This window comes from Mus pahari, chromosome 8, assembly GCF_900095145.1.
Source record: "Mus pahari chromosome 8, PAHARI_EIJ_v1.1, whole genome shotgun sequence".
In the NCBI taxonomy this organism is placed as follows: Eukaryota; Metazoa; Chordata; class Mammalia; order Rodentia; family Muridae; genus Mus; species Mus pahari.
Window position 1 is genome coordinate 15,810,150 of NC_034597.1, and position 26,348 is coordinate 15,836,497.

Genomic DNA, 26,348 nt, shown 5'->3' on the forward strand with positions numbered 1-26,348 from the left:
AAAAAAAAAAAAAAAAAAAAAACAACCCCCGAGGGAGGCGGGTATCAGCTTCTGGAGATGGGCTGGCTGACTGGCTTCTAGGTGGAGCATGGGAGGTGGGGAAAGGAAGGAGCCAGAGGGAGGGGGAGCAGAGGGACCAGAACAGGGCTGTACTCTAGAGAGCTGCCCAGGGCTTGCTTACTAAAGCTTGTTTTGGCCCTCCAACAGTTATCTTTTAATCCGACCCCGGAAGACACCAGCTGGCATCAGTGCAGAAGCAACTCCTCAGGGCACGTGAGTCACCAGGCTGGACTCCAGGTCTGTTCCTCAGGGCTGAGGACCTTGCTGTGTGTACCCGAGGAAGTGGTCCCTGGCCCTCTAAGGACTGGCTCCTGGACTCACTGAAGGAGGATCACTGGAGGCTAAACACCAAGATCTGAAGACGGAAACCCAGGAAGGGTCTGAGTAGGGGTCCTAAGATCTTCCTCTTGGAGGTGCGCTGGCTGCTTGGATTTTACAGGCCCACAAGCTTGGCAGGGTGGCGAATCCCGAGTGACTAAAGAGAGGGAAGCAGAATGGCCTGGGTGGCCACTGTCCCACTGAAGTCCCTGCGGTTATCCAGGACACAACAGCAGCCATCTCTTTGGCTCGCTGAGATAACCCTGTTCACATCGATGATCTACAAAGTGCCAGGAACTTTGACAAAGGGCATGCACACACGCATGAACACATATGGAAAAATGGAGAAGTAAGGATGAGGTCAGATGTAACCCATCACCTTAGCAACACAGCTGTTGGCTCCCCTCTCTTGTAATAGCTAGGACAGGACAGAAAGCCACCCAGGCCTTCCAAGCTGAGGAGCTTGAAACTGCCAGAGGTAGCAGTCCCACCAGCGACCAGCTAGCTCTATCATGTGTCGCTGCTTTGCAGGTCACAGGAACCTGCCAGAAGAAACTGGTGGCTAAAACCCCCCAAAACCCGGCTGGGCATGTGGCTCACTCTTATAATTCCAACACTGGGCGGCTGACACAGGACAAGAGGTGAGAGGTTGTGGTCAACCTGAGATAGGCTACTAAGCTAGTTCCAGACCCACCAAAGCTACAAAGTGAGGCACTGTCTCCAACAAAAGAAGACGGGGGTGGGGGGTGGGGGAAATCAACTCCAAACTTCACATCACCCCCAAGTAGTTCAATTCCCACCCCAGCTCAATGGGGTGCTCTTGAACCCAGGAACCAGGAGACATGCCTCCACCAGCTTGGGGTGAGCAAATGCCTTGGAGCCTGGACCTCAGTCCCTGGCTGTAAAGCTGGAACAGTACAGATATCTCTCTAGCAGCGCTAGGGGATTTGATAACGGGTCCACATGAGTCCCCTGGCAGCATAGTGAGTGTTGTCATGATCCAACCACACCAGCATGCCCTAGGTGCACAGGCTCTGGCCCAGCTTTCTACCCACTGATGACATTTGCCTTTCTTTGTCATCACTGGATTCCCACTCAGCAAGTATCCAGCTCTGGGGGCTACTTCAAGAGGAGCTGGCTTACCAGGGATATGTATCTAACCCAGGCTTTCTCACCAAAGCCTCTGTCGGGGCTCCAGCACTCCCCAGCGGCCAGCAGAGTCAAGGGTGGGATAAGGAGACCAACCTGGTGTTGGTCTTCAGCCCTGTCTTCTTAGGGTTGCTATGGCTACAATAAAACAGCATGACCAAAGCAGCTTGGGGAGGAAAGGGTTTATCTAGCTTACACTTCCACATCACAGTTCATCATCAAAGGAAATCAGGACAGGAACTCAAGCAAGGCAGGAACCTGGAGACAGGAACTGATGCAGAGGCCATGGAGGGGGGCTGCTTTTCACAGCTTCCTCTGTCTGCTTTCTTACACAACTCAGGACCACCAGCCCAGGGATGGCACCACCCACCATGGGCTGGGCCCTTCTCCATCAATCACTAAGAAAATGCCCTACAGGCCTGCCTACACACAGTCAGATCTTGTGGAGACATTCTCTTAATTGAAGTTCCTTCCTCTCAGATGACTTTTGCTTGTGTCGAGATGGCATAAAACCAACCAGCTCAAGCCCCGAGACCCTATGCTCCAAAGCTTCTTCCCACAGATTGCATGGTTGTCTTTAACACACACACACACACACACACACACACACACACACACAAAATACGAAAGAGAGGGCAAACTATCAAACTCCTCTTCCACAGCCTGCCATGGCCCCCTCTGGAATACTAAGTAGGATAAAGCTAACAAGTCTCACTGAGCATTTGCAGGCAGAGGCACATGATGAGCATCGCACTGTCTACTGTGTAGTATTATCTACTACAGTCTTTTAAGTGCCCTCTATACTCTGTCTTGTCACCTGCATCCTACAGGTGAGAGCAATGTGCCTAAGCCACACAGTCTAGAAACAGCAGGCCAGGTCCAAGACAAGACCCCTACCTCCTATTCCAACTCATCCCTTCCCTAATCAGGTCACTGTGCTGTCACCTCTGTGCCCGAGTTACCCACTGTTCACTCAGAAATTTCCTCTCTGCCTGGAAGCACCTACCAGTCATGTGATAACCTTCAACTCAATCCTCAAAGACCAGCTCTCAAGGTACGTCCTTCAAGAGATTGAGCTTCACCCCAACTGTGTCTTAAAACAAACAAAACAAAACAAAACTCTAACCCTCTTCCTCGCGGGTGTCTTGTTTCTACCCTCAAGAGAGCACAGTTCAGTCCCCAGTTGCCTGTTGTCTTCAGCTTCAGGCTTTGGATAGAGACCTCCCAGACACCGCCTGGTTGGCCTGATGATGCTTGTATCCTAATGCTGATACTAGTTCAAGACTTGATTGCCCCAGAGACAAGAGAGTCTGCCCATAGACCCAAGTGACACTATGTGACCTTGCCCCCAGGTTATTTCTGATAGCTGAGTAAAGATGCCAACTGGGTCTGAGGCGTTGGAAGAGACCCATGAGAGCGAGAAGAAGAATGGAAGAGAAAGTCACCATGGGCTATGGGTCAAGAAAACATGGCTGCATGAGGGTGGATAATTGGAGTCAAGAGAAGCCCAGATGAAACATAGCAAGTAATGACTCAGGGTTATCAATAGGAAATAGATTTTACACCATAGAGGGTAGGTATCTGCCCAGATCTAGTGCTAATGAAGGTTTATTGTAACTAATAATAGTTGTGTGTGTTTTTTATCCGAGAACTAAACGGTCAAAGGTGGGGTAGAAACCCTAGACTGGGATTACAATTTTCTACACCACCACCACCATGCACTCTGTTGTAGTGAATAAGTAAATAAACATATGCTACCCGTCTAGACTTACAAACCCCAGCACACAGGGCAGGCACAGCAGACCTGACATTCACTGGGACAGCATTAAACAGACTGACTGGTCTCCCAGAAGTTACCCTGCCAGAGTTCAGCACTGGCTGGCTAAACCATTGGATAGCAACAGCAGGGTCCATGTGATGAAGCTGTAGCCACCAAGGAAACCCCAAACCAGGAGAAAAGTGGTCCCAGTGAACTGTGGGAGCTGTGCCTGAAAGGGGTTTCAGAGCCTCCTCTGCATCCTCCTTCTCTGACGCCCTGCCACCCTCACTCCTAAGATAGGATATGACAAGGTGTAGATGTAGCTACTCTGATGCTGGAGTGACAGAGGCCACCAGGGTGGGCAGGCCTAGGGCACGGTGCCCGGCTCTGATGGTGTATAAGCCAGAGATCCCTTTGGGGAAAGAGATAGAAAGAGGAGCCCTCTGTCCTGACCCACTTCTCTCTGAGCTCAATTCCCAGAGCTGGCAGCACAGCCCCAAAGCCAACTGTGACATCCTTCTCGCCTGGTGATGTCAATGAGAGAAACTCATGTTTACTCAGATTGACCAAAGCCACTCTGAAACTTCCAGTGCCCAGATGGGAGAGCTGTGTCCCCACACTGGGCAGGCCTCATCCACCCAGCCTGGGACTGGCACTCAAACCAAGGCTCTTAAGAGCATGACAGAACATACGTAACCTCTTCATCCCTTCTTAGATGAGTGCAGGCACTGAGCAGATGCGGTACATCTTCAAATCCCAACCAGGGCTAGAGATTGGGGGTGTGGCTCAGTAGTAGAGCACTTGTCTAGCATACCTGAGACCTAGGTTCTGTCCCCAACATCACCACAAATAAATAATCAAATAGGCAAAGTGACTTCCTGAGGATCGACCCACTCCTGGGTTCTGATTGGAGAAAATGTGACAGGATGACTTTCAAAAGTTCCCAAGTGATTCTGGAGGAGTCAGTCCAAAGACTGAGTGAACCTGGAGAGGCTTCGAAGACAATGAGCCTCCAGCTCAGCAATCTATTCCTACATCCTTGAAAACATGCACACAAACTGACCTCACAGCACTGCGTCCAGGGCTTATCAGAGGAAGAAAGATGTGGGTAAGGACCCGTGTGTGTGTGTGTGTGTGTGTGTGTGTGTGTAGCTGGGCGCTCAATTCCTCAGAGAACGAGGAACTTCTAGTCAAAGACAACGTCCTGGTTTTTCCCTCTTTTCAGGGAGGGGTGTTTGTTTGTTTGTTTAAAGATTTTATTTATTTTATGTATGTGAGTACACCATCACTGTCCTCAGACACAACAGAAAAGGGCATCAGATCCCATTGCAGATGGTTGTCAGCCACCATGTGGTTGCTGGGAATTGAACTCAAAGCCTCTGGAAGAGCAGTCAATACTCTTAACTGCTGAGCTATCTCTTCAGCAGTCCTTTTGGGGTTTTTTGGTTTGGTTTGGTTTAGTTTGGTTTTCTTCTTCTTTTAAGAATTATTTATAGTTTGTTTTGGCTTTTTGTTTTGTTTTGATGAGACAGGGTGATACATATTACATAGCCCAGGCTAGCCTCTAACCCACTATATAGCCAAAGCTGCCTTCGAACTACTGAGCTGTTAACTTCCAAGTGCTGAGGCTACAGGTATGATCCAGCCCACTTCACCCTGTTTCATTTAAAAAAAAAAAAAAAAAAAAAAAAAGTGTTTTTCTTTTTCTTTGGGAGGGAGGGAAAGATAAGACTATCTGCCTTATTTCTCCTTTGGTCCCTCCTGTCTTCCAAATTCTCTAGAAAACCATTGTTTATTTGAGCACCCTGACTCCAAAGTTTTAGATACTGAAGCAATTTTTATTAAAAATTTGGGATTTTCAACCAGTAAGGCCTACATAAATATTCCCAAATCAGGAAAACTCTACAATCTGAAACACTCCTGGTCCCAGACATTTCAGTCCAAGGTTATCTAGCCTGTGATCATTTTTTTAAACAAGAAATCTTTTCATTTTAACTGCTAGCATCAGATGACGTAAAACCCGAAACCCAGTTCAGCTGGTGATAGAGGAACTGGAAGAATCACAAATGGAATCTACTTTACTTAAGAACATGGCAGGGCACCCTCCGTGCCCTGTCTGGGGCTCTGTTTGAGCATGCCCAGTACAGAAGCCCCCCCTCCCTCCCCAGAAGGACTACATACCAGGCTCTGGAGACAGAAAAGGCTGTGCCTGGTCCTGAGGAGGATTTTCATCATCCCCAAGCTAACATTTCCCAAGGTATTATTCACCTTGACCCACATGTGACAGTGAGCAGTTGTTTTTCCAATGAACTGTCATAAAGGGTGAGCGCCATATTCCATTATGGCCTCCATGAGAACACAGGTTTTGCAAGACCAGGTGACACATGTTCACAATGCCAGGTTTAAAGTGGCACTGGTTCACTTCTCCATCTAGGGTCACCTGGATGATTATCTAGACGCTTTTGTTGCCACTCCATCGAATGTCCGGCGAACCACAGCCCCTCCAGCCGTCTTCTGGGTGGCTTAATCAGCATGACCAGCACTGCAGCAAGGCCCCTTCAGGATGGGCAATCTGCCTGAGGTTGCCAGCCCAGCCCAGCCCCACAGACACCACTGGGCCAGAGGCCAGAAGTAGGGCAAAGCTGAGGCCCTCTCTGGAAGACAGCAACAAGAAAGCAATGTGTTTCTTTCCCCTTGCCTTTTATTTCCTCTTCTGCCCAGCTCCCTGCCTATAGCACAGATGTGAGGCTTGTGTCCTTGCAAGGTAGGCAGTGTTTGTTATCAGACATCTCACCCGATTGCTTACTGTATCACCTATCTCCTGGGTTGCTTACACTCCTGCCAAGCCAAAAAAAAAAAAAAAAAAAATATATGCTTGTTTGTTGCTATTGCTGTTTTAAGACAGGGTTTACTGTATATAGCCTTAGCTTGTCTGAACTATACACACTAAGCTAGAATCAAACTCAGGGATCTGCCTGTCTCTGCCTCCTAAGTACTGGGATTAAATGTGTGCACTACCACAATCGGCAAGCATTAATTTTAAGGGACACACTGTTGCCTATCATGTATGCATCTCACCTGTCCCATGGTGCTACTGCCTTGGTGACGAGAAGCTCAAACTCATCCATCTGCATATTCTGCTCTGCGGGGATGGACACCCACCCACCCTGCCTCCTCTCCAACACAGCACATGGCAATGGACCCTGCATCTTCCCCTCCAGACTGTAGGAGAGCCCGTGGGGGCACTGACACTCAGGACAGAAACCTTCAGGCAAGGCTTTGGTGAAGGCATTCTAAGGCATTCTGAAGTAATTCTGGGGCTGCCCCAGCAGCGGAGGCAACGGTTTCTATAGCCCTATTGCCACAGTCACTGACAATTTCCCTATTCCCTGCCGATCTCAGTGACAGGAAAGGGCCAGAGCTCAAGGCTTAGTTCAGTGTGGCTCCTCACCACACCTAACAGGGAACAGCAAGAGAGGCATCTGTCATGGAGAAGCGCAGGCAGCACAAACGGAAGCAACAGAAGCCTCCATTGTTGGGCCTGTGTCTTAGGGTTTATTGCTGGGAAGAGACACCATGACCAAGGCATCTTTTACAAAGGACAACATTTAATTGGGGATGGCTTACAGGTTCAGAGGTTCGATCCATTATCATCAAGGTGGAAACATGGCGGTGTCCAGGCAGGCATGGTGCAGGAGCTAAGAGTTCTACATCTTCACCTGAAGGCAGCTAAGAGCAGACTGGCTCCCATGTGGTTAGAAAGAAGGTCTCATTGACCACCTCCAACAAGGTCACGCCTATTTCAACAAGGCCACACCTCCTAATAGTGCCATTCCCTGGGCCAAGCAATTCAAACCACAACAGGCTGGAAAGATGGCTCAATGGATAAAGCACTTGCTGCTCTTACAGAGGGTCCAGATTCTGTTCTTAGCACTACATTATGGCTCATAACCACATATAACTACAGCTCTAGGAGTCCTGACATTCTTGTAGCCTCCATGGGCACTGCATGTGGTATACATACATGCAGGCAAAACACTCACCACATAAAATAAAAATAAATCTAAAAAGGAAGTCTCCACTATGAAACTTGTTTTGTGTCTTGAGTTGCCACAGGCAGCTGGAGTACAACACCACATACTGACTGACCCACAAGCAGCCTCTGATTCCATCTGCTCCGAGAGACCAGGCTCCTCCCAGGGAGGCCAACTGCTGAGTCCAGCAGCAATGGCTCAACTCCTATTTACAATCATCTTGTCCTACTACCAATGCCTATGACGTGAAACTCATATCACATGCCACTTACCACATGACCTGCCAACACCTAAAGTGGTGTACACCTGTTCAGTGCGTCCCCACAAGGTCAGATCCTGCTAAAGTTCACAAAATACACATAATCTCTGTGCTTACTTCTGACACATCAGAACTTCTGCAATGTGAATGTATGGGGTCTGGGGGAACACAAGTATTCTAGCCAGTATCTGGGTGAACAATTTGCTTTAAAGGTGACATTATAGACACATGTGTCCCCGGGATGGCACTGAGCCACAGGCTTGTGGCAATAACAAAGAAAAAAGCTGGACTTCCCTACGATTTATGTTTGCCAGGCACCGCTTGCAAAACCTCACAGACAGGAACTCTCCTAATTCTCACAATATCAAATTCCATAACTCTTTCCACTTCTCCAGTACAGAAACAGAAACAGAGAGGGAAAACAGTTTACACTTGTACCAGACCCTCAGCAAAAATCCACCAAACTGCCTCCAGAGTACCCGGGGCATTCCCTCATCTGTGACTCCACTTCTAAGTCTGGGTAAAGAATCCTGCTGGGTTGCTGGAGGGTCTGAAGGAGGAAAAAGGATGCAGAAGTAACTGAGCAGGCACCCCCCGCCCCAGCCCCAATGCAGCACTAATGCATACCTGCTCAGCACCCAGCCACCGAGAGACATGGGGTCACTTCCTATGACGAACCCCTCTCTACCTCTCCTCGCTGAAGGGAGCCAGTAGAATAGACTCCATTGCCAGCCTCAGAACACCAAGACCTAGAGAGGCTAGAGGTAGTGAACATGGAGATACGTCTAGAGAGCTGGTCACTCACTTCCCTTTGGTCCAGAGAGAAGATCCCCATATGGGACCAGTCTCTGCAGAGGATTCATAGATACTCACATCCCAACACTGCAACCAGCATTCTCAGGCTTGAAATTTAGGAAAAGCTGCTGTTCCAATCCACTCACAACTCACAGATGGCCAGTCAGACCCCTCGCTGCTGCTCCTTACTCTTAACACAGACCACCGTCAACTGCAATCCTTCTCCATCCAGCCCCTGAGAATGACTAGACATGGTGACCTGACCTGCCTGCATCTTCCACAGGCTACAGCCAGAGGCTGGTGAGCCTGGCCTCATTATCCCCAAGTCTGCCAAGTAAATGCCCTGTTCAGAAGCCCTGGATCCCATACAGACTTCTATTCACAGAAAGCAAGCTCTCTGTCGAGTCTCCAAAAATACCCAGCCTTTGCCTTGAGCACCCACCTTACCACACCTGCCTCCTTCCTTCCTCCTCTCCAGTGCCCTCCAGCCTTCAGGCCCTGTATCCAGCTCAGCTTATTGCAAATATTCCCTTCCTTAGGTACCTGGCCAGGAGTCCAAGATGCTCATCAGTATTGTTAGACACAACTCATTCACTTCAGGCTATCCAATGAGATAATAAAGTCCGCAGGGGAGGGAGGTCGAGAGCCTTCTTTTACACACAAAAGCACTTCTCATAGCCTAGAAACTATAAAACCGGTGAGAGGCAAGAAGACAATAAGTAAGGCTGGCAGCTTCCAGATGTTTCTACAAGCAGAGAGCCTGAACAAGGGAACCCTTTGCGGAACAGAACGTATATTCCTGAGAACAGATCCATACTTAGTATGGGTCATGCATGGGTGGTGCTGGAAACTTTCTTAAGCTCACAGCCTCAGCATGCCAAGGCGTCTTCTACCAAGCAGTGATAGGAGGCAGGCTGACAGATGGAGGGAGGCATGGATAGACAGACAGATAAAATCTGATATGGGTAGGCTCCACTCTAAAGCGTGGGATCCAGTGCAAGAGGCCAACACAGGTGACCAGTTTGTCTCATGAGAAGCTTTTCTGTATGTGGGAAGCTGGAGGCAGGACAGTTATATGGGACTTGACCACTTCCCACAGAATCAGGGTGGCTGACTGACACTACTCTGTTCCCTCTCCCTGAGTCTGTAAAACAGAGCAGGCCAATGACAAAATGTATACAGGTCACCTACCATTTTCTATCAGAAATGAGAGGAACATGGACTTGGGGGCATTCCCACGAAGCCCCTGATCTAACTACTGTTTTCAGGGGAGGGGGTATAGAAACCCAAGTTAGGATTTTAATTTCTCCCTTTCTTCTGGATCCAGTCCCCCCTAAAGCTCACCACCCGGGTGGACTCTGACTCAGAGTCTGTGGGCCTCTAACATGTCATCTTTGGGAAAAGTTTTTCCTCTGAGACAGAGACTCAGGAAAGCATTCCTGCTTGAACTTTGACCTGTGACTAAGCACCAAGGATTCAGATTAGCCAGTAACAGGGGGGGTTTGCTGTGTCACAGGAAGAAAGCCACACAGAGGCTCCTGCCAGAGTCAGGCCCATTCTGTGACTCAGCACCAAATTTTAGACTTCATGTTCTAGGACTATCCAAAAGCCCCATCTGGCAACAGGTGCTCAGAACCCAAATGCTAAAGGCACCAGTGATGGGATGCAAAGGGGAGGGGTACCCCAGGCTCAGGACCCAGAAATCTCAATGGGGACTTTCACAGGAAGGCCTGCGGGAGAGGACAAACACAGCCTTTATGAAGGAACGGACAAGGACTCCAGTGCTTGCCAGCCTCAGAGCAGCTGGTGGCCTGAGAGAGCAGCGGAACGCTCAATACTGGCCTACTTTGCCCAACTGTAGAACACAAAATCAACCGCATGGGCTGGCGAAGGACTGGGTTCAATGCCTGGGAATAAAGCTGGAGTGCAGCTTAGCGCACTGGGGTATCCTGTTACGTGCCCATGCTCGCTGCTACGCCAGGCCCACATGAGGAAAAAGCAGCCCAGACACCAAGACACCCCAGCCAAGCTACTCTAAGTCTGAAAGCGGATCCTAGCTCCAGCTCTGCCTCTTTGTGTCCCTGGACTGCTAGTTTTCCTGTGTAAAATGGGAACTTGGACTAGTCTCCAAGATCCTTTCCAGCCATGTCTTCAACAGCTGAGGCCGCTTAAGAGAAAGCATTGAGGGCTAGAGAGATGGCTCAGTGGTTAAGAGCACTGACTGCTGCCCCAATAGACCCAGGTTCAATTCCCAGCAGCCACATGGCGGATCACAACCCTCTGTCACTCTAGTCCCAGGGGATCCTGGGTCTTTGAAGGTACCGGGCACGTACGTGGTGCATAGAGATGCAGACAAAAAGCCCAAACACATTAAGTAAGTAAGTAAGTAAGTAAATAATACTTAAAAATGAAAATTAAACCATGAAAACAAGTCTGGCCAGGAAAGAAAAAAATGAAGGTGACTTGGAAAGAATAGAGATGGCTGCTACTCCTGTCAGCATGCTGCTTTCAGAATATTATGAAATTTTAACAAATTACATGACATACATAGAGGGTGCTGGCAAGACGACTCAGCAGGTAAGGCGCTTGCCTGCAGGTCCACCAAACCAAATTCCTCAAATCCACATGGTGGAGCGAGAAGGGACTCCTGCCTGTTGCCTGTTGTCCTCTGACCTCTATGCATACACAACCCCACCCCGCCCCGACATACAGAAATACAAACCAAACTGCGCTGCTTCCCGTCTCTCTGCTATGCTGTCCTTTTTTTTTTTTTTTTTTTAATGGCGAGACAGATTTTCACCACGTTTGGAAAACATTTGTCAATAGTCAAAAGAAGACAGATTTATTTGCAGCTCTAGGGGAATCTTAAAGAGTCAGACATGTACCATGCAGACATGTAAACTGAGAGAGAACACTACACCTATAGAAACCCAGGCATGGGGCTGGAGAGACAGCTCACTGGTTAAGCACACTTAACCAGTTCTTGTAGTGGACCCAGGTTCAGTTCCTAGCACCCACAGAACAGCATACAGTCGTCTATAACTCCAGTTCCAGAGGATACGACACCTTTTTCTGACCTCTGTGGGAAACAGGCACACTTGTAGTTAACATACACACACAGGCAAAAACATTCATACCCATAAAATAAATAAATCTTAAAAAAATAAAAAACAGCCACAACATGCACCTTTGTTTAGTGACAAGCGGGGGAGGGGTTGCTTGGTCCCAGAAAGTCACATAGAGGTTCCTCCTGCCAAAGTCAGACCCATTCACAGGCAATTGTCCCCAGTGGGGCTGTCTCCTACACAGACAGTTCTGGGGGCTGGTTAATGTGTCAACCGGATAATGGTTCTCTTATGCAATGTAGGGTTGGGCTGGCCAGTACAGCTTTTTGTTTTGTTTTGTTTTGTTTTAAGCTCAAGAGGAATTTTTTTCAGAAATAAATAAATAGGTTGTTGGTCCTCACAATGACAATGACAGACCAGATGTCCAACAGGTTCACTCTCCATACATCGTTATCCCAGGGAGCAGGGACTGGTTTCTCATTAGGCACACCGGGTCATTTGTCATTTTTAAAATGGTTCACCTCAAAAGGAAAGTTATAAAAGTACACAGAGGACAAAGGCACAAGCAAAACTCCTACACAGCAGCCTCTGGGACCAGCCAGGACTCCCACCCCCACCCCCAGGAAAGGAGGGTAGAGCTCTGGGGCAGTGCTTCCTCTCCAGGCATGGGGCTGGGGAAGGGGACCCAAGCTAAGCATGCCTTGAGCTCCAGAACCGGCCTACATGATGAGACCCTGCTCCCTAACCTCCCTAGCATCTCATGATGACAACAACTAAATGTAACAGCTTCATCTTGTTAAAATCCACATTTAAACAAATTACCTGGTAAAGCAAGGACAACTGAATACCAGCTTGGCATAAGCTGCTTTACCACATCCAGAGCAGGGTGCTCAGAGTGGGCTCAGAGTCCTTTCAGGGCTCATGCTGGCTGGTGTGGGGGTGAGCTTGATGGGCCCAGCACTTTAGCAGAGCCAAGACAGTAGAAGCAGGGATTAAGCACACACTGACAAGTGATGGGAGGGACGGACACGCAGACAGATAAAGCTGTGAATGGATCTGTAAGGATTACCCCCTAACCAAAGGCCCAAAGGCCACGGAACCTCACACAAACAGGCAATACTGGGATCAGCTCCAGTCAGTTTTCTCAGGACAGCCCTGAAGTATTTTTGAGTGAAGTGATATACTAGCTAGGATTTGTTTTAAACTACCACCGGATTCTAAGGTTGTTGGAAGAGGTCAGCAGAGGTTCAGGGTTGCTCCTTTATCATCCAGCCCATTTCCACATGCTTGAAAAGACAAACCATGTAAAAGGCAGGAGAGAAGGAAGAAAAGGCTTCGCCTCACCCAAGTTCCCTCTTCCCTCCCAGTGTCTTCCCTGGGCTCCCTGCATTCATCTCTCTTAACCAAAGAGCACGGGCCTCACTATCTCCACGGTGTCCACCTGGGGACAGGTGACTACAAAGGGCAGGTGATGCCTCCTTAAGACCAAGGCCTCAGGAAACTAATCCACCAAAGTGGCCCAGCCTCCTCACTGACAGACACCCCAGGTTCTCTCCTCATTGGTGGACACCACGGATCGCCCCTCGGCTTCTGTCATCACAATCCCATGCATGGCCCATGACCTGTGACGCTTTGAGTCCACATACAGTCTGAAGCTACTGCTCCTCTTAAGGATAAGCCACTCCCAGCGAGCACAGAAGCTGCAGCTCTCACCAAAGCCAAAGAGAACACTACTGATTCCTGTCACAGATGAGGAAGAGGAAGTCATGAAGTTTAGGCTCTGCTAGAGACACAGAGTTCAGGATGGAAACACTTAAGATGTAAACCTAAACTGCTAGGCCTTCAAGAGTATACTCATGGCATTCAACTGCCTCTAATCCTAGAGCCTTGCTCCCCAGCACCAATCCCACCTACAATATCCAAGACACCTGGACCATCCATCCATCCATTCATTCATTCATCCTCCATGACATTCTCAGAACAGAGACCATCTTCTGCAGCAGCCAAGTCACCAGAGCAGTCCCCTCCGTCCTCCCGAGAATCCTTAGAAGCCCTGACTTCTAAGGCCCAAGACCCAATCCTGCTGCTTTGATCCTCAAGAAAAGCATCTCAAATGTCCATGAACTCTGGTTAAGCTCCATCAGGCCCAGCGAGAACACAAACCTAAAATCTGACAGCTACTGGCCCCAGAACCGCATGTCCAGTTCAGCTGGCATCAGAAGTAAGGGGAATGTTTATGGCTTGGGTGCTCCAAATGAGAGGACCAGGGGAAATGAAATAAGTGATGTGTGCTGTGTCCCAGGACCACATCTAAAGCTGAGGGTTCCCATGTGTAGTCCAGTGAACATGGATGCTTCAAGATGTCCCAAAGAAAAGGAGTCTGGGGTCAAATCAGTCTCTGAAGCCATTCTAGCAAAGCCCCAAAACACACTGGCCCACAATTGCTCTCAAGAGCCTAATGATAAGAAGTTAGGCCTGCTCAAAGCAGCACTACCTGAATGCACTGGGCCACAGAGCCCGGCCAAGGCAAAAACAGCATCCATGTGCATCCTGTCAGGCCAGTGCTCAGAACATGTTTCCTGGGGGAAATGCTGACCCAGGCCTTTTGAAAGAACATCTTGATAGAGCTGGTACCCTGGATGCGAAATGAGAAAGCAAACCAAGCCTGAGTGGTCTGCGAAGCAGAAATGCCGAGCATACTTCAAGGTCTTTGGGGTGAAGCTATTAGCACTGCAAAGAGTGGGAAAGACTGCCTGCTCTGAATTCTGCTGGGATGGGATGGTTAAGGTCTGCCGCAAAGGAGTCAGTCACAGACAAGTTCTGAAAGTAACTTCTTTGCAATCCAAAAGAACTGCCCTGCATCTTAGCAACATGTATTTGGAGGTGTGTGTGTGTGTGTGTGTGTGTGTGTGTGTGTGTGTGTATGCGCATGCATGTGTGAACATGTATTGCACCAACATTTTAGAAAAGAAAACTGTTAGAAATAGGCCTCCAACCCACCCCAAACTAAGGTGTTAAGGACAGAAAGCAAACAATATGACAATTCTTTAAAAGCTTGCATCTGGAACTGCTGCATGGTCCAAAGAAAAGAACAGAGAAAGAATGACAGATGAAGAGACTCCGTAGCCTCCTCTGGCCTCTGCACATGTGTGAATATACACACATCACACACACACACACACACACACACACACTCGAGGAAGAAAGAGACACTGAGTTCACCTATAACAGATATGTAAACTAGTTACGTTCATGTAGACAGAAAGGAGAATAGTGGTCACCAGGGACTGAGGGGAGGGAGCAACAGACCACTGTTTAATTAACGGACTCTCTTCTACAAGATGGCAAAGTTCTGGAAACCGATGATGATGTGAGTTATCCAACAGTCTAAATATACTAAATGTCACGCAGACTAGCTATTTCACACCTTCTACCTCAGTGGAGTGAAAGAAAGCAAAGCGACTCAAGGTACATCTTATGGCATGTAAGTCTTGCTACTAAAAATTCTAACAGCTCAGAGCAGATGAGTTCTGACCCCTAGGCTGAAGTGAACGTCAGTCAGCATCCTCCCCAGGATAAAGGTTGGATAGTCTATGGGATGCTCCAAGTACTTGTTCAGGCAAAAATGGCTCTGCAGTACTTTTGTGGAATTCCCACCTCAAAAATATCAACACAGCACGAAGATTTACAACTCGTTCTAGGAAAATGACTTAAGAAAAAAAAAATCCAGTTATTTCTGGTTCTATCCCATTCAAAATGCCCTGCTAAACACACCAGGCAGCCCCAGCTCCAGCCAGCAATGGCAACTCAGTGCTGCTGCTCTGGGCCCGCTTGCTGTCTCTCCAGCCCACATCTTCCCAGGAAATCACTGCATAGCTTCCCTCCCACTGGGTCTGCAGAAAGTACAGGTGCTTCAGATGAAGTAGGGGTAAAAAACCACAAATACACACGCAGACACACACACACACACACACACACACACACACACACACAAACCGAGACAAAATATTTCGTCTACTCTACTCCCTTTTTCAGGAAGTGGTGGTAGAGAATCAAAACCACCTCACACTAACATAGAATAACCACCGTGCAGAGCTGGAACCACCCCCAGAAATCCACTCCAACACAACTGCCACACAAGCCATCTGGGGAGTGCTCAGAACCCCACAGGACTGAGAAACTCCCCCATTCAGTGTCTCACTAATTCTGTTTGCTGTTGAACGAGGGCCAGGAAGCTAAGAGGCTCAGCCAGGGTCAGACCCGTACTTAGAAACAGATCGCACGTGGGGGTTCCTTCAAGGACAGTTGGCTGATGTTAGAATCTGAAAAGGAAAGGTTGCTTCACAGGACTAGAGCAGCCAACCCTCCACAGCTGGTACCTGGTGGGTGACCTTGAAGACTTCAGACACCAATGTCACACCACCAGCTTCCATCACAGACATGGAGAGACGAAACTGAGAGCTGCTCAAAGAGGCACGGCGCGTACGGCAGAGCAGAGTCACCTCTGGGACATTACACTGAGCTCGAGAGACCCATAGCCATGGAGCCAGTAACCCCCGTACCTGTTTAGAGTGCTCACAAGGAGCTGCAACAGACCTTCAGCAATCTGTCCGTTCCTGGTCCCTACTGTCACTACTATGTGACATGGTTCACCACACTAACCCACTGCCCTTCCCTTGTGCTCACCACTGACTGTCACACAGCACTCTGAATCAGTGAGTGTTCTATAATGGCTGTATTAGGGCCAAGCTCTGGGTGAAGGAGAATAGCACCTGACACAGCATACTAAGACCCGGGAGAGAAGAGTTCCCAAAATGGCAGACAAGGCTCACTCACCCATTAGACTGGACTTCCCAGCAGGCTTGCTGATAGTGTGGTTGATAACAGGCCTGCTGGGAAATGCATGAACTGCTAAAATTGTCCAAGTGTGCCATTATTACAAAAAAGGAACAGGCTTTGCTTTGTTGTAAAATTTCCAGAAAAAAACTCCCAACTGCACGTATTATAAAAGGAAGCTTTAAAAAAAAAAATCCCATTTTATGAATCTTAAAGTTATCTTCAACATTGAGCTCAGATGTCTCCCCAGTTCTAAGAGACATCTGAATAGAGACATTAAGAGACATCCAAATAGAGAAGACTACCTGTGGCAAGGACAGGGCTCAGTTTCCCCAGAACGACACTGACGAAAGGGCAAACCTGGGAAGTCTCAAGGGGGCAGTCCGGGTCCTGTTCGATGACAGTCACTGATGGAAAGAGGGGTGAGGAGAAAGAGGAAGGACACTTGCCAGGCTGGTGTGTTCCTGCGACTTGCTTTGAGGTTTCTTCCTGATCTCCTGCATCTTCTTGACCATCACCATTCCTGGGCCAGGAGCCAGGGGATTCAAGGAGGTGCAGCAAGCAGGGTGAGGTAGTGGGGATGAGGGAGAGCTAACCTAAGCATTAATATCCTAGAGACCCTGGCTATGGCCCGGAGCACAACGTCCCCTCAGGGAAGCAGCTCGTCCCTGCTGGACGGCAGCACAGACTCCAGGCCGCCTGACATTAGGTACGTGTATTTAGGGTTCTACAAGTTCAGATGACCACCGGCATTTCCGCCACCAGTAATCGTCTAAAATAACTGAGCACAGCAAGAGACCTGCGTAGAAAAGCTAAGTGTCCTGCTCAGGGCCTGACCACCACCAGCCCACTCCAGCAATGAGCAGGACAGTGCCAGGCGTAATGTCTCTCTCTTTACACTCTCCTCCCTGCTCATCTTACCTCGGAGAAATTGCTTCTTTAAAGCCTGCCTTGTAACAGGTCACCAATAATGGGGACGAAGCCAAACCAACCTTAGCCTTCTAATCCCAGCTACGGCCACTCTGCCTCAAATGGGTGCACGGCCCATCAAGACCGTCAGACTCCTTCCAGAAGATTTTTCTGCCGGGTCTGACTGGATAAAGCTGCCTTCCTTCCCTGCCCAGGGTCAGTGAACTTCAAGCCCACAGAGACCCGAGGTTACACTTCAGACCTACGGAAAAGCTCACAAGATTCAGGAGGCAGGGGTCATCATGTCAAGGTTTTAGGATGCAGCTCTATGTCATTTAACACTGGGGTAATGTTCTTAAACAGACATGGTTAGGTGATTGGGCATTGCATGACCATCATGGAGTTTACTTACGGAAATGTCACTAGGTTAATATAATCTCATGGGACCACTGTCAGACAAATGAGCTGTATTATATATCAATAAGTTGTCCTTTTTGCCTAAGATGGTTTGAGCTAAGTTGTCATGGGGCCCTGAACAGACAGAATTACAACCTGCCCCCGTTAGAAACCTCTCTGCAACCATGGTCTTCAGGTTCCTCTGCGGCAAACAGCACAACTCTGAGAGACAAATGTTGGCTCGAGCTGAACTTATGTCTCTTAACCTACTGATCCCCAGGGCAGAGTACAACAAGCAAAAATGGCTGGTACCCAAAGGCAGCAGAGGAAACCAAAGACCCTGGCAGTCACCAGGGAATAATAAATACCCAACACCTACCTGGCAGCGCAGGGCCACCCGCACTAGTCTCTAGAAGAGCCTGGCAGGGTTACTCCCTTTTAAATGAAAAGAGAGAAAGGCAGGGGATCTAAGTGGACATGGGGGCTCACACCTGTAATCACAGCATTCAAAAGGCTAAGGAAGGAGGACTTTCACATGTTTGAAACCGGCTTGGACTATAAAGGGATACCTTGTTTCAAAAAATGAAAAACCGCTTCCAGCCTCACCTTCTACAACGCCCATATTTCAGGGAATGTGCAAACCTCTCCCTGGACCCTGAGGTCACCTTGCCTCACGTTCAATGGCAATCCCCTCTGTTCCGGCAGCCTGTAGCCTCTACAGTCCCTTCAGTGTCAGTGTTTGCTGTCCTCACTACAACCCTCTCTGCATTCCAAGCCCCGCCCCCAGGGGGCTGGAGAGATGGCTCAGTGGTTAAGAGCATCTGTTGCTCTTGCAGAGAACCCAGGTTCAGTTCCCTTACAGCTCACAACCATCTGTAACTCAAGTTCCGGGGAATCTGATGCCTTCGCTTGACCTCTGCATGCACATAGTGCAGCTACAAAATGCAGGCTAAACACATATACACATAAAATACATCTTTGAAAAAAAAATCAGGTATGATGGCACACACCTTTGATCTCCGTACTTGGAAGGCAGAGGCCAGAAGATCTCTATGAGTTCAAGGACAGCCTGGTCTACAGAGTTAGTTCGAGGACAGCCAGGGCTAAATACAGAGAAGCCCTATGGATGGATGGATGGATGGATGGATGGATGGATGGCGGGTTCCCTTTAAGATCCAACTCAAGTGCCAGTTTCTCCTCCAATTTTCCATCCACTTCTTCAGCAGATGATCCTATGACAGTCTCTTTGTATTAGTGACAGCATCTCTCTCCTTCTCTGCAGGAAACGAAGAAAAGGCACAGGAGGAGGGAAGGGACAGGAAGAGACAAGACAATTCTAAGCACACGGGTGGCTAGATACAGAAGGAAGCCAATTTCTGACTTCCAAGAGAAGCCTGGCACAAAACCATTTAAGAAGCCCTTGACATTTAGATGGCAATTAGTCAGAGCCACATTACGTCCAGATGAGAGTGCTGGAGAAAGTCATACAGTACACAGTTTGTAAGAAAGCAAAAAGCCTTGCATCTGCTCTTGTATCTGTTGCTCAACAGATCCATCTCCCCTAAAGTGTCCCACTGCCTGAACAAGGCCTTAAGATACATGGACAGACTCCTGGCTGCCTCACTCCAGCCCACCAAGCCAAGCCCCAGGAGCTGGGCATCTCATCCCTCCCTGAAGACAGTTCGCCCTACTCCCAGGACTAAGGCAGGAGGCAGGGTACCCTGGCCTCCACTACGTAGACGAAGACCCTGAGGCCCTGCACAGAAGGAGAACCCAAGGATCTCTGTGAGAGAAATCAGAAGCTGCAATTAAAACACAAGAAAAACACTGAAGCAATAACCAAATTCAACTCTGACACAGTTAAAGCCACAAGAGACCCCATCATCCAGTCAAGGGCAGTTTCCACCTCTCTGTCACCAGCTGGGGCAAAGAAATTCACTTCCTTCCCTACAAACCCATGTGTGAGCAAGACAGCAGAGTTCTTTAACACCAATAAGCTCTTGAAATGGCAGTGACAAGACCTGATCAGCTAACAGGAGGAACCGACCCAGACAAGAAATAAGAGAGAGAGGCTCCTGGTGTCTGTCACCTTCCCGCCCTCTGATCTTCCTGGTGCTTTGACACTGGCCCTGGGAACTCAATGTAATGAAGATGTTAAGACATCCCTCTGTGACACTGCGGGACACTGTGACAAGGTGGTGAAGATAAGACACAATATGCTCAACAGCTGCTGGTCAGGCCCAGGAAAGGAGCCCCTGCTTCCCCCTAACTCAACCCCATGTTTCTCCAGTCAGTGTTACAAAGACACATGGTCACCCACTGACTCACACCACAGGTCACACCAGTCACCAAAGCCTCCGGATGTTGTCTTGCTGTATCAAGTGCTGCCCCAATTTCTTCTAACCTATTGAATAAAACAAACTTAGCCTCCTTGGCAAGTATTTTTCTAAGGATTTCACGAGCCTCTTTGAAGCAATAAAATTCTGAAGTGTGGGGAAATGGATTTTAAAAAAATCACAGCACTAGGGATAAATCTTAGCCTTATGGTATCCCATTCCTTGGAGGGCAGGAGACAAACCTTAAAGATCAGCCCAGAGGTCCCACCTTCTCTACAGGGCATGAGGGATGTACTTAACACATGGCCATCTGTCCTCTAGTTTGTCTAGTCTAGAGATTAACCCTAGGGCTGATATGTGCACATCCCCGTGAGGACTTCTTGGCTGCCCTCTAACTTCTGTGCTTCCTCAGACAGACTTCTAGAAGCAGATCTTTGACAAACTTCTTTCTTCAAAAAATATAGAGAAGTAGTTAGAATGGAAAAGGTGTCTGATGAGGTCCTTCATTCTCTTAGCTGCATGCGAGAGCCTCGTCTAAGCAACTTCGAAAGGTCATTCAAAGAGACTACTGGCTTTGCCCAGGAACTCCATTAAACCATGCTTGTAGGGACAGCATGAAGGTCTGAGAGACAGAATGCGAAAGTCCAAGGGAAGACAGAAGGGCATCCATGAAGTGCTCTGTCGTGGGGCGCCAGTTTAGCCTCTCTGTACACATCAGTTCCCTTCAGCTAGAAAAAAACAGGGTTGAAATGACCCATGGGGATGAGAACTGCTCCCAGAGACACCTAATAAAATCACTCCCTTTATAAGTATAGCTTTTAACAGTCCCATAAACGGGTCTCCTCAACCTCTGGCCCACACGTTGCTAAGGGCAGTTTTATTTTTCCAGCTCGCTTCATTCACTGGTCTTTTACATGTGTCTTTAGATGATTTTATTATGTGTATTGATTCAACTTAGAACAAGGGCAAGACACACTTGCTGTCTCCAGGCTCTGAATATGTTTTTTTAAAAACCAACAGACAATAATTCAGAACCCTTAGCATGCAATCCTTTAAGCATTTTAACCTCTGCAAGCCAGTTTTCTCTCTGGCAAAGCAGGAATACTGGATAGTTCACAGGCTGTTAACAGCGATTAAATGTGATAAGGTAGAGTCCCTGCCACAACAGACACCATACATGCCAGCCCTCATCCTTCCTCTGTGCTATGCCTTCTTCCTTGTCGAAGAGGCTGGCTTCTCTCTCCACAGCCCAGACAGGACAAGCCTACCGCTAGTCGCAAACTCCAGAGCACCCCTCCCCCTACACACACTTACAAATCAGTCACTTCCAAGAGCAAGAACACAGGTTCCAAAGGGCACTCACTCAGAGGTGCTCAGCTCTCCTCCACCGGGAACTCAGAACTCTCCGGGAGAGAACCGAGCCACAGCAAACCACTACTAAGATTTTCCCATGGTGCAATGCAACTTCCTCAACTTTTCCGGGCCCACAATTTCCAAAGAAACCGGGGAAGGCGTTGTGCATAATTCACAGCAAATCTGGGCGAGTTGGGAGACTGAGATCCAGGGGACGAGAAGGAAACGGACACGGACACAAAGTGAAAAGGCACGAGTGACCCAAAGAGGGTGGCAGGGATCAAAACTTAAGGGATCTTCCCCTGGCCTATATTCCCTTCCTGCGGATTGCAACCTCGGGCTCCTGAAGGGCTAGCCGACCGTGAGAAGCTTAGAAAGGGGGCTGACCGACATCCTTCCGAGGTGTCCTCCGACCTCCACCCCGCCACCAGACCTGGTGGCTTCCGGAAGACTCTGCAGCAGTAGCAACAAGGAGAGGAAAGACAAGGCTTTCGGTGAGGGGGTTATTGTTCCCAGAAAACCGTAGGTCAGAGGCAGGAGGTGTGAATGAGGTTCCAGGCATCCGTCCCTTCCCAGGTAGGCTAAGAGAGAAGGTGTCACCCGCGCCATACAGGTAGAGCGGTGGCTGCGACCTGAGCCTCGCCCCCCCCCTTGGTGAGCTGCAGAGAGAGAAGGGGTGGCCGGAGGGCAGGAGGGGCCGCGCGGGACTGCCACTCACCCGCGCCCTCTGTAGACTGCGGCGGCCCGACGACGCCGTTCAGGTAGAGAATAGGCAGCAGGTGAGGCTGAGTCTTCTCCAGCGCGGCGCGCAGGTCCTGGAAGTGGTCCTGCTCCTTGGCCAGGAGTAGCTGGAGCAGCAGCTCCGCCTTGGCGCCTCCCGCCTCCTCGTCCAGCTGCCGCCGCTCGCCGGGGCTCAGCGCTCCTGCTGCCTCCAGCAGCCCGAGCACGGCCTCCACCTCGGTCATGGCCTGGGCCAGGCTCTGCTGACACTGGGCGAGCAGCTCCCGGCGCTGCGGCTCCATGGTGGCGGCCCTCGCCGCCCCGCCCCGCCCGGCCGGACGGCGCCGGGGCTCCCCGAGGCCGGCGGGCTGCACGCCGAACTGGGCGGCAGCCTAGCGCGCCGGGAGACGCGAGGCGGCGGGGCCCATGGGCCGGGGCCTGCGAACCTCGGGGCCGGGACGATCGGGCAGCTCTCAACGGCCGCCTCCCGGGCTCCGGGGCGCAGCCATGTTGGCTGCGGCGGCGGCGGGACTGGAAGAGGAGGAGGAGACGGAGGAGGAGAAGGAGGAGGCGGAGGTGGGGACGGCGGCCGGGGCGCGCCCCGAGGCCTCGCAGCAGCCAGGCATGCCCCCTCCAGCTCCGCCTCCGCGCCCACCGCCCCGCCGCACACTGCGATCGCCGCGGTGGGAAATGTCGCGGGGCGCCCGACGGCTCCGGCCCGGCTCACCCGAGCTCCCACACGGCCGCCTGCACAGCCGCGGCCCGCCCCTCTGGCCTCTCTCCTCCCAGGCCCGCCTTCGGCCTGGAGGAGGCAGCAGGCAACTGAAGCACTGGGCGAAGGGGAAGGGTCCGGACCCCATCGGCCCTTAGCCCACAAGCTACTGAGAGAAACAGCTCTTACCCTGTTCACATACTGCCCCTAGTCCAGGGTCTTCTAAGAATTCTAAAACAAACCAAGGACACAATGCAAAACCCTCCCCCACTAAACTTGGACATCTCCAATTTAAAGACCTCTCCAGAATCGGTCCCCATTCCAAGATTTTCTTAGAAAATCTCCCAATAAAACCCCCTAACCTGCCTCACAGTTAATAGCATCCTGCACGCCTGTATCAGAGCTCCAGCGTCAAAGGCAGTGGATGTTTGCAGGACCTGGCTGTGCATAAGGAGCTTTGGCTGTGGGCTGTTGGAGATTTCTAGCAAGAAAAGTGCTCCTTGGTGTCGCCCCAAGATCATAGCAAATCACAGAGTTACCTTGCTTCCCATAATGACTTCAGCTCAAGACCATCATCTACCTTCTCCGACAGCCCTCTCTCTCTGCACAACTGCTTAACGGGAAAGGAATCTGCATCCCAGGGAAGACTGCAAAGTTCTGCGTTGCAAACACTGACTCGCTTTCGAAGACGGGCCAAGAGCTCTTTCTATGGCACTGTTACCAAAGCAAAGGCATCTCAAACGTCCTTCTTTGACAGAAGCCATGTTTGTTACTAGGAAACAAACTGAGTAGCGATTCGACCAAGAAGACCCTAGGTCGTTCTGTGCCTCAGAACGATGTTCAGGTGGAAGAGAACCAATTACCTTTCCTCACCTGCTGTTTTTCAGGAGAAATGGGATGGGAAGACATCAGACCAGGGGTTCTCAGCTGTAGCTTCATGAGCAAGTTCAGCGGGGTCAGTGCAGTGCTGAAACAATCTCAACACTACTGTGAACATGTGCGGTTTGATAGCTTTATCATTTTTTAAGGCTTCTATAACCCAACATGGATTCCAATATTCTGGAGCAAAACCATTTGAAGATCCCTCTCTGATCAAATAGCCTGGGCTTCTGTGACCAAGGAGATGCCCTCATTATATTCTATTGCTCTGGCAAATACCATGACTAAAAGCAATTTGGGAAAGAAAGTACGTATTTTTAACTTAACACTTCCAGGTCACAGTCCCATTGCTGAGAGAAGCCAAGATAGGAATTCTCACTTAGAGCCAAGGGAGTACACAGCGGGATCCACTGAGGAATAAGGCATGCTGACACCCTTGCCAGGCTCATACTGACGCCCTTGCCAGGCGCATGCACAGCTAGCTTCCTAATATAGCCCATGACCACTTGCCCAGGGAATGGTACTACCCGCAGTAGGCTGGGCTGGCCTGCCCAGTTCTCTCTGAAGACATGCTCATATCACAGATCTGTCCATAGAGCAATGTTATGAAAAGACAATGACTCCCCTGACATTCTCTTTTCAGATGATTCAGGCTGTGTCAGGCTGACAGTTAAGTCTATCTAGAACACAAGGATTTGGTGGAATGGAGGCTGGCTGTTATCATGGTGCCATAGTTTTGCAGAGTCCCTGGACCCTTCCTTGAGCCCCTGCCCCTAAGATACCTTCTCTCTGGCTGGCCATGACTTAATCTGAGAGCAGCCACAGATCTTAACTCATCCCTGAGGGCCCATCTCAGTTCTTGTTTGGATTAATAGACATCTAGGTGAAGAAGGGAAGTGGGGGGGGGAGTGAAAATTGGACACCAATCTTTTTTATGATTAGAGAACAAACTGTAAGTTCCACGTCCAAAGGGAGCTTAAGACAGAAGAGCCACCATCCCCCAGTAACTCTCGAAGGACAACAGTGAAGAGATTTGGAGTTTGTTTCAGGAAGCGTTCCTAAGAATCAGCGAAGAAACATTTGAAAAGAGCACTTCCTTCTAGGGGCTGGGCAGTGGTGCACACTGCTTTTTGTTGAATCCCTTATAAGATGCTCTTGAGGCCTGTGTGAAACATAAATTCTAGACGAGAGAGCCTGTAGAAATGTTTTAGAGTTGTTTTACCCAATCACCTTGGCATAAACTCATTTTTGTAGCTTTCCCTGCCCTAGAAATCATGTCTATATAGGCATAGTGAAATGAAATGAGGTCGTTAGAGTAGACTGATGTGCTTATAAGAAGAGGGAGACTGCGGGGCTGGCTCAGGGGGCAAAGGCAGTTGCTGCCAAGCCTGGATGACCTGAGATGGATTCCCAGAAACTACATGGTAGAAGGAGAGGACCATCTCTCATAAGCTATTCCCTAACCTCCACATAAACGTGTGCCACATGCACACAGAACCCTGCCCCCATCCACACACATGTAAATACATGTTTCATAAAGGAAGGAAGTTTTGTGCTGAGGAGAAGGTACTTACTACACAAGCCTTGACAACTTGAGATCAGAGTCCTTGAACCTATAGTAATGACAGACCCAATAGCACATGGCTATAATCTCAGACTAGAGGTAAGAGGAGAGAATTGCCAGACATCAAGAGCAATTGAGCTAACCTGGGGTGCACGTATAGCAACAATGTGAGAGGTCCTGCTTCAATGAGGTACAAGATAGAGGTTTTCCTCAGACTACCATTTACACATACTCCATGACACACTACACTACACCCTCATACATGAATATGAACACATAACTTTTTTGTTTGGTTTTTTGGTTTTTTGTTTTTTGTTTTGGTTTGGTTTGGTTTGGTTTGATTTTTCAAGACAGGGTTTCTCTGTATAGCCCTGACTGTCCTGGAACTCACTTTGTAGACCAGACTGGCCTTGAACTCAGAAATCTGCCTGCCTCTGCCTCCCTCTGCTGGGATTAAAGGCGTGTGACATTACTGTTGGGTCAAAAATAAAATTTTTATTCATGTGTGTGTTTGCTTATTTATTTGTTTATTCATTATTTGTTATTTATTTGATCGGTTGGTTGGTTTTGGTTTTCAAGACAGGGTTTGTTTCTCTGTATAGCCCTGTGTGTCCTGGAACTTGGTCTGTTAGATCAGGCTAGTCTTGAATTCAGAGATCTGAATGCTGGGATTAAAGGTGTGTGTCACCACCTCCAACAGACACCCATGCATGGGGCAGATAGCATATGACTGGGGAGCAGAGACTGAAGTGATAGATGAACAATCCAGAGGAGAAGAACATGGGAAGTACCAAGAGCAAGGCCTGGGACACATTCTCCCCAGTGGCCTTCAAAGGAACCAACCTGGCAAGCCCTTTGTTTTAAACTTTTCCCCTTAAGAACTGTGAACTAGTAAGCCACTGTTTTAGACCCTAGTTTGTGTCCAGTTGTTACGGAAGCTCTAGGAAACCCATACACACTCAATCACAATGAGAAGTATAAAGGAAAAGACGGTGTCTCTATGTTCGAAACCACCCCTATCATCTCACTCTTCAATGGCCTAAATATTTCTTTCTCTCTCTTTTTGGATTTATCTACCTTTCTTCCCTTTGATTCCTCTTCTTTTTTAAAAAAAATTATGTATGTATGTAGGTAGGTAGGTATTTATTTATATGAGTACACTGTAGCTGTCAGACACACCAGAAGAGGGCATCAGATCCCTTTA

At 49.1% G+C, this 26,348-nt stretch overlaps 1 protein-coding gene across 3 annotated transcripts in view; it reads right to left on the reverse strand.

The window, feature by feature from the left end:
- The window catches only part of Dlg5 (discs large MAGUK scaffold protein 5), a 115,007-nt gene extending 92,246 nt beyond the window's left edge, over positions 1 to 22,761 (reverse strand). For 2 of the 3 annotated variants that reach the window (XM_029541312.1, XM_029541311.1), the window contains exon 1: positions 21,988 to 22,676. In XM_029541312.1, the coding sequence (XP_029397172.1) occupies positions 21,988 to 22,291 (304 nt within the window). In that variant the 5' untranslated portion in view covers positions 22,292 to 22,676. Of the gene's footprint in view, positions 1 to 21,987 lie in introns of all 3 variants that reach the window. The other variant, XM_021203961.1, reaches the window with a different exon arrangement.
- Positions 22,762 to 26,348: the final 3,587 nt, after the last annotated feature.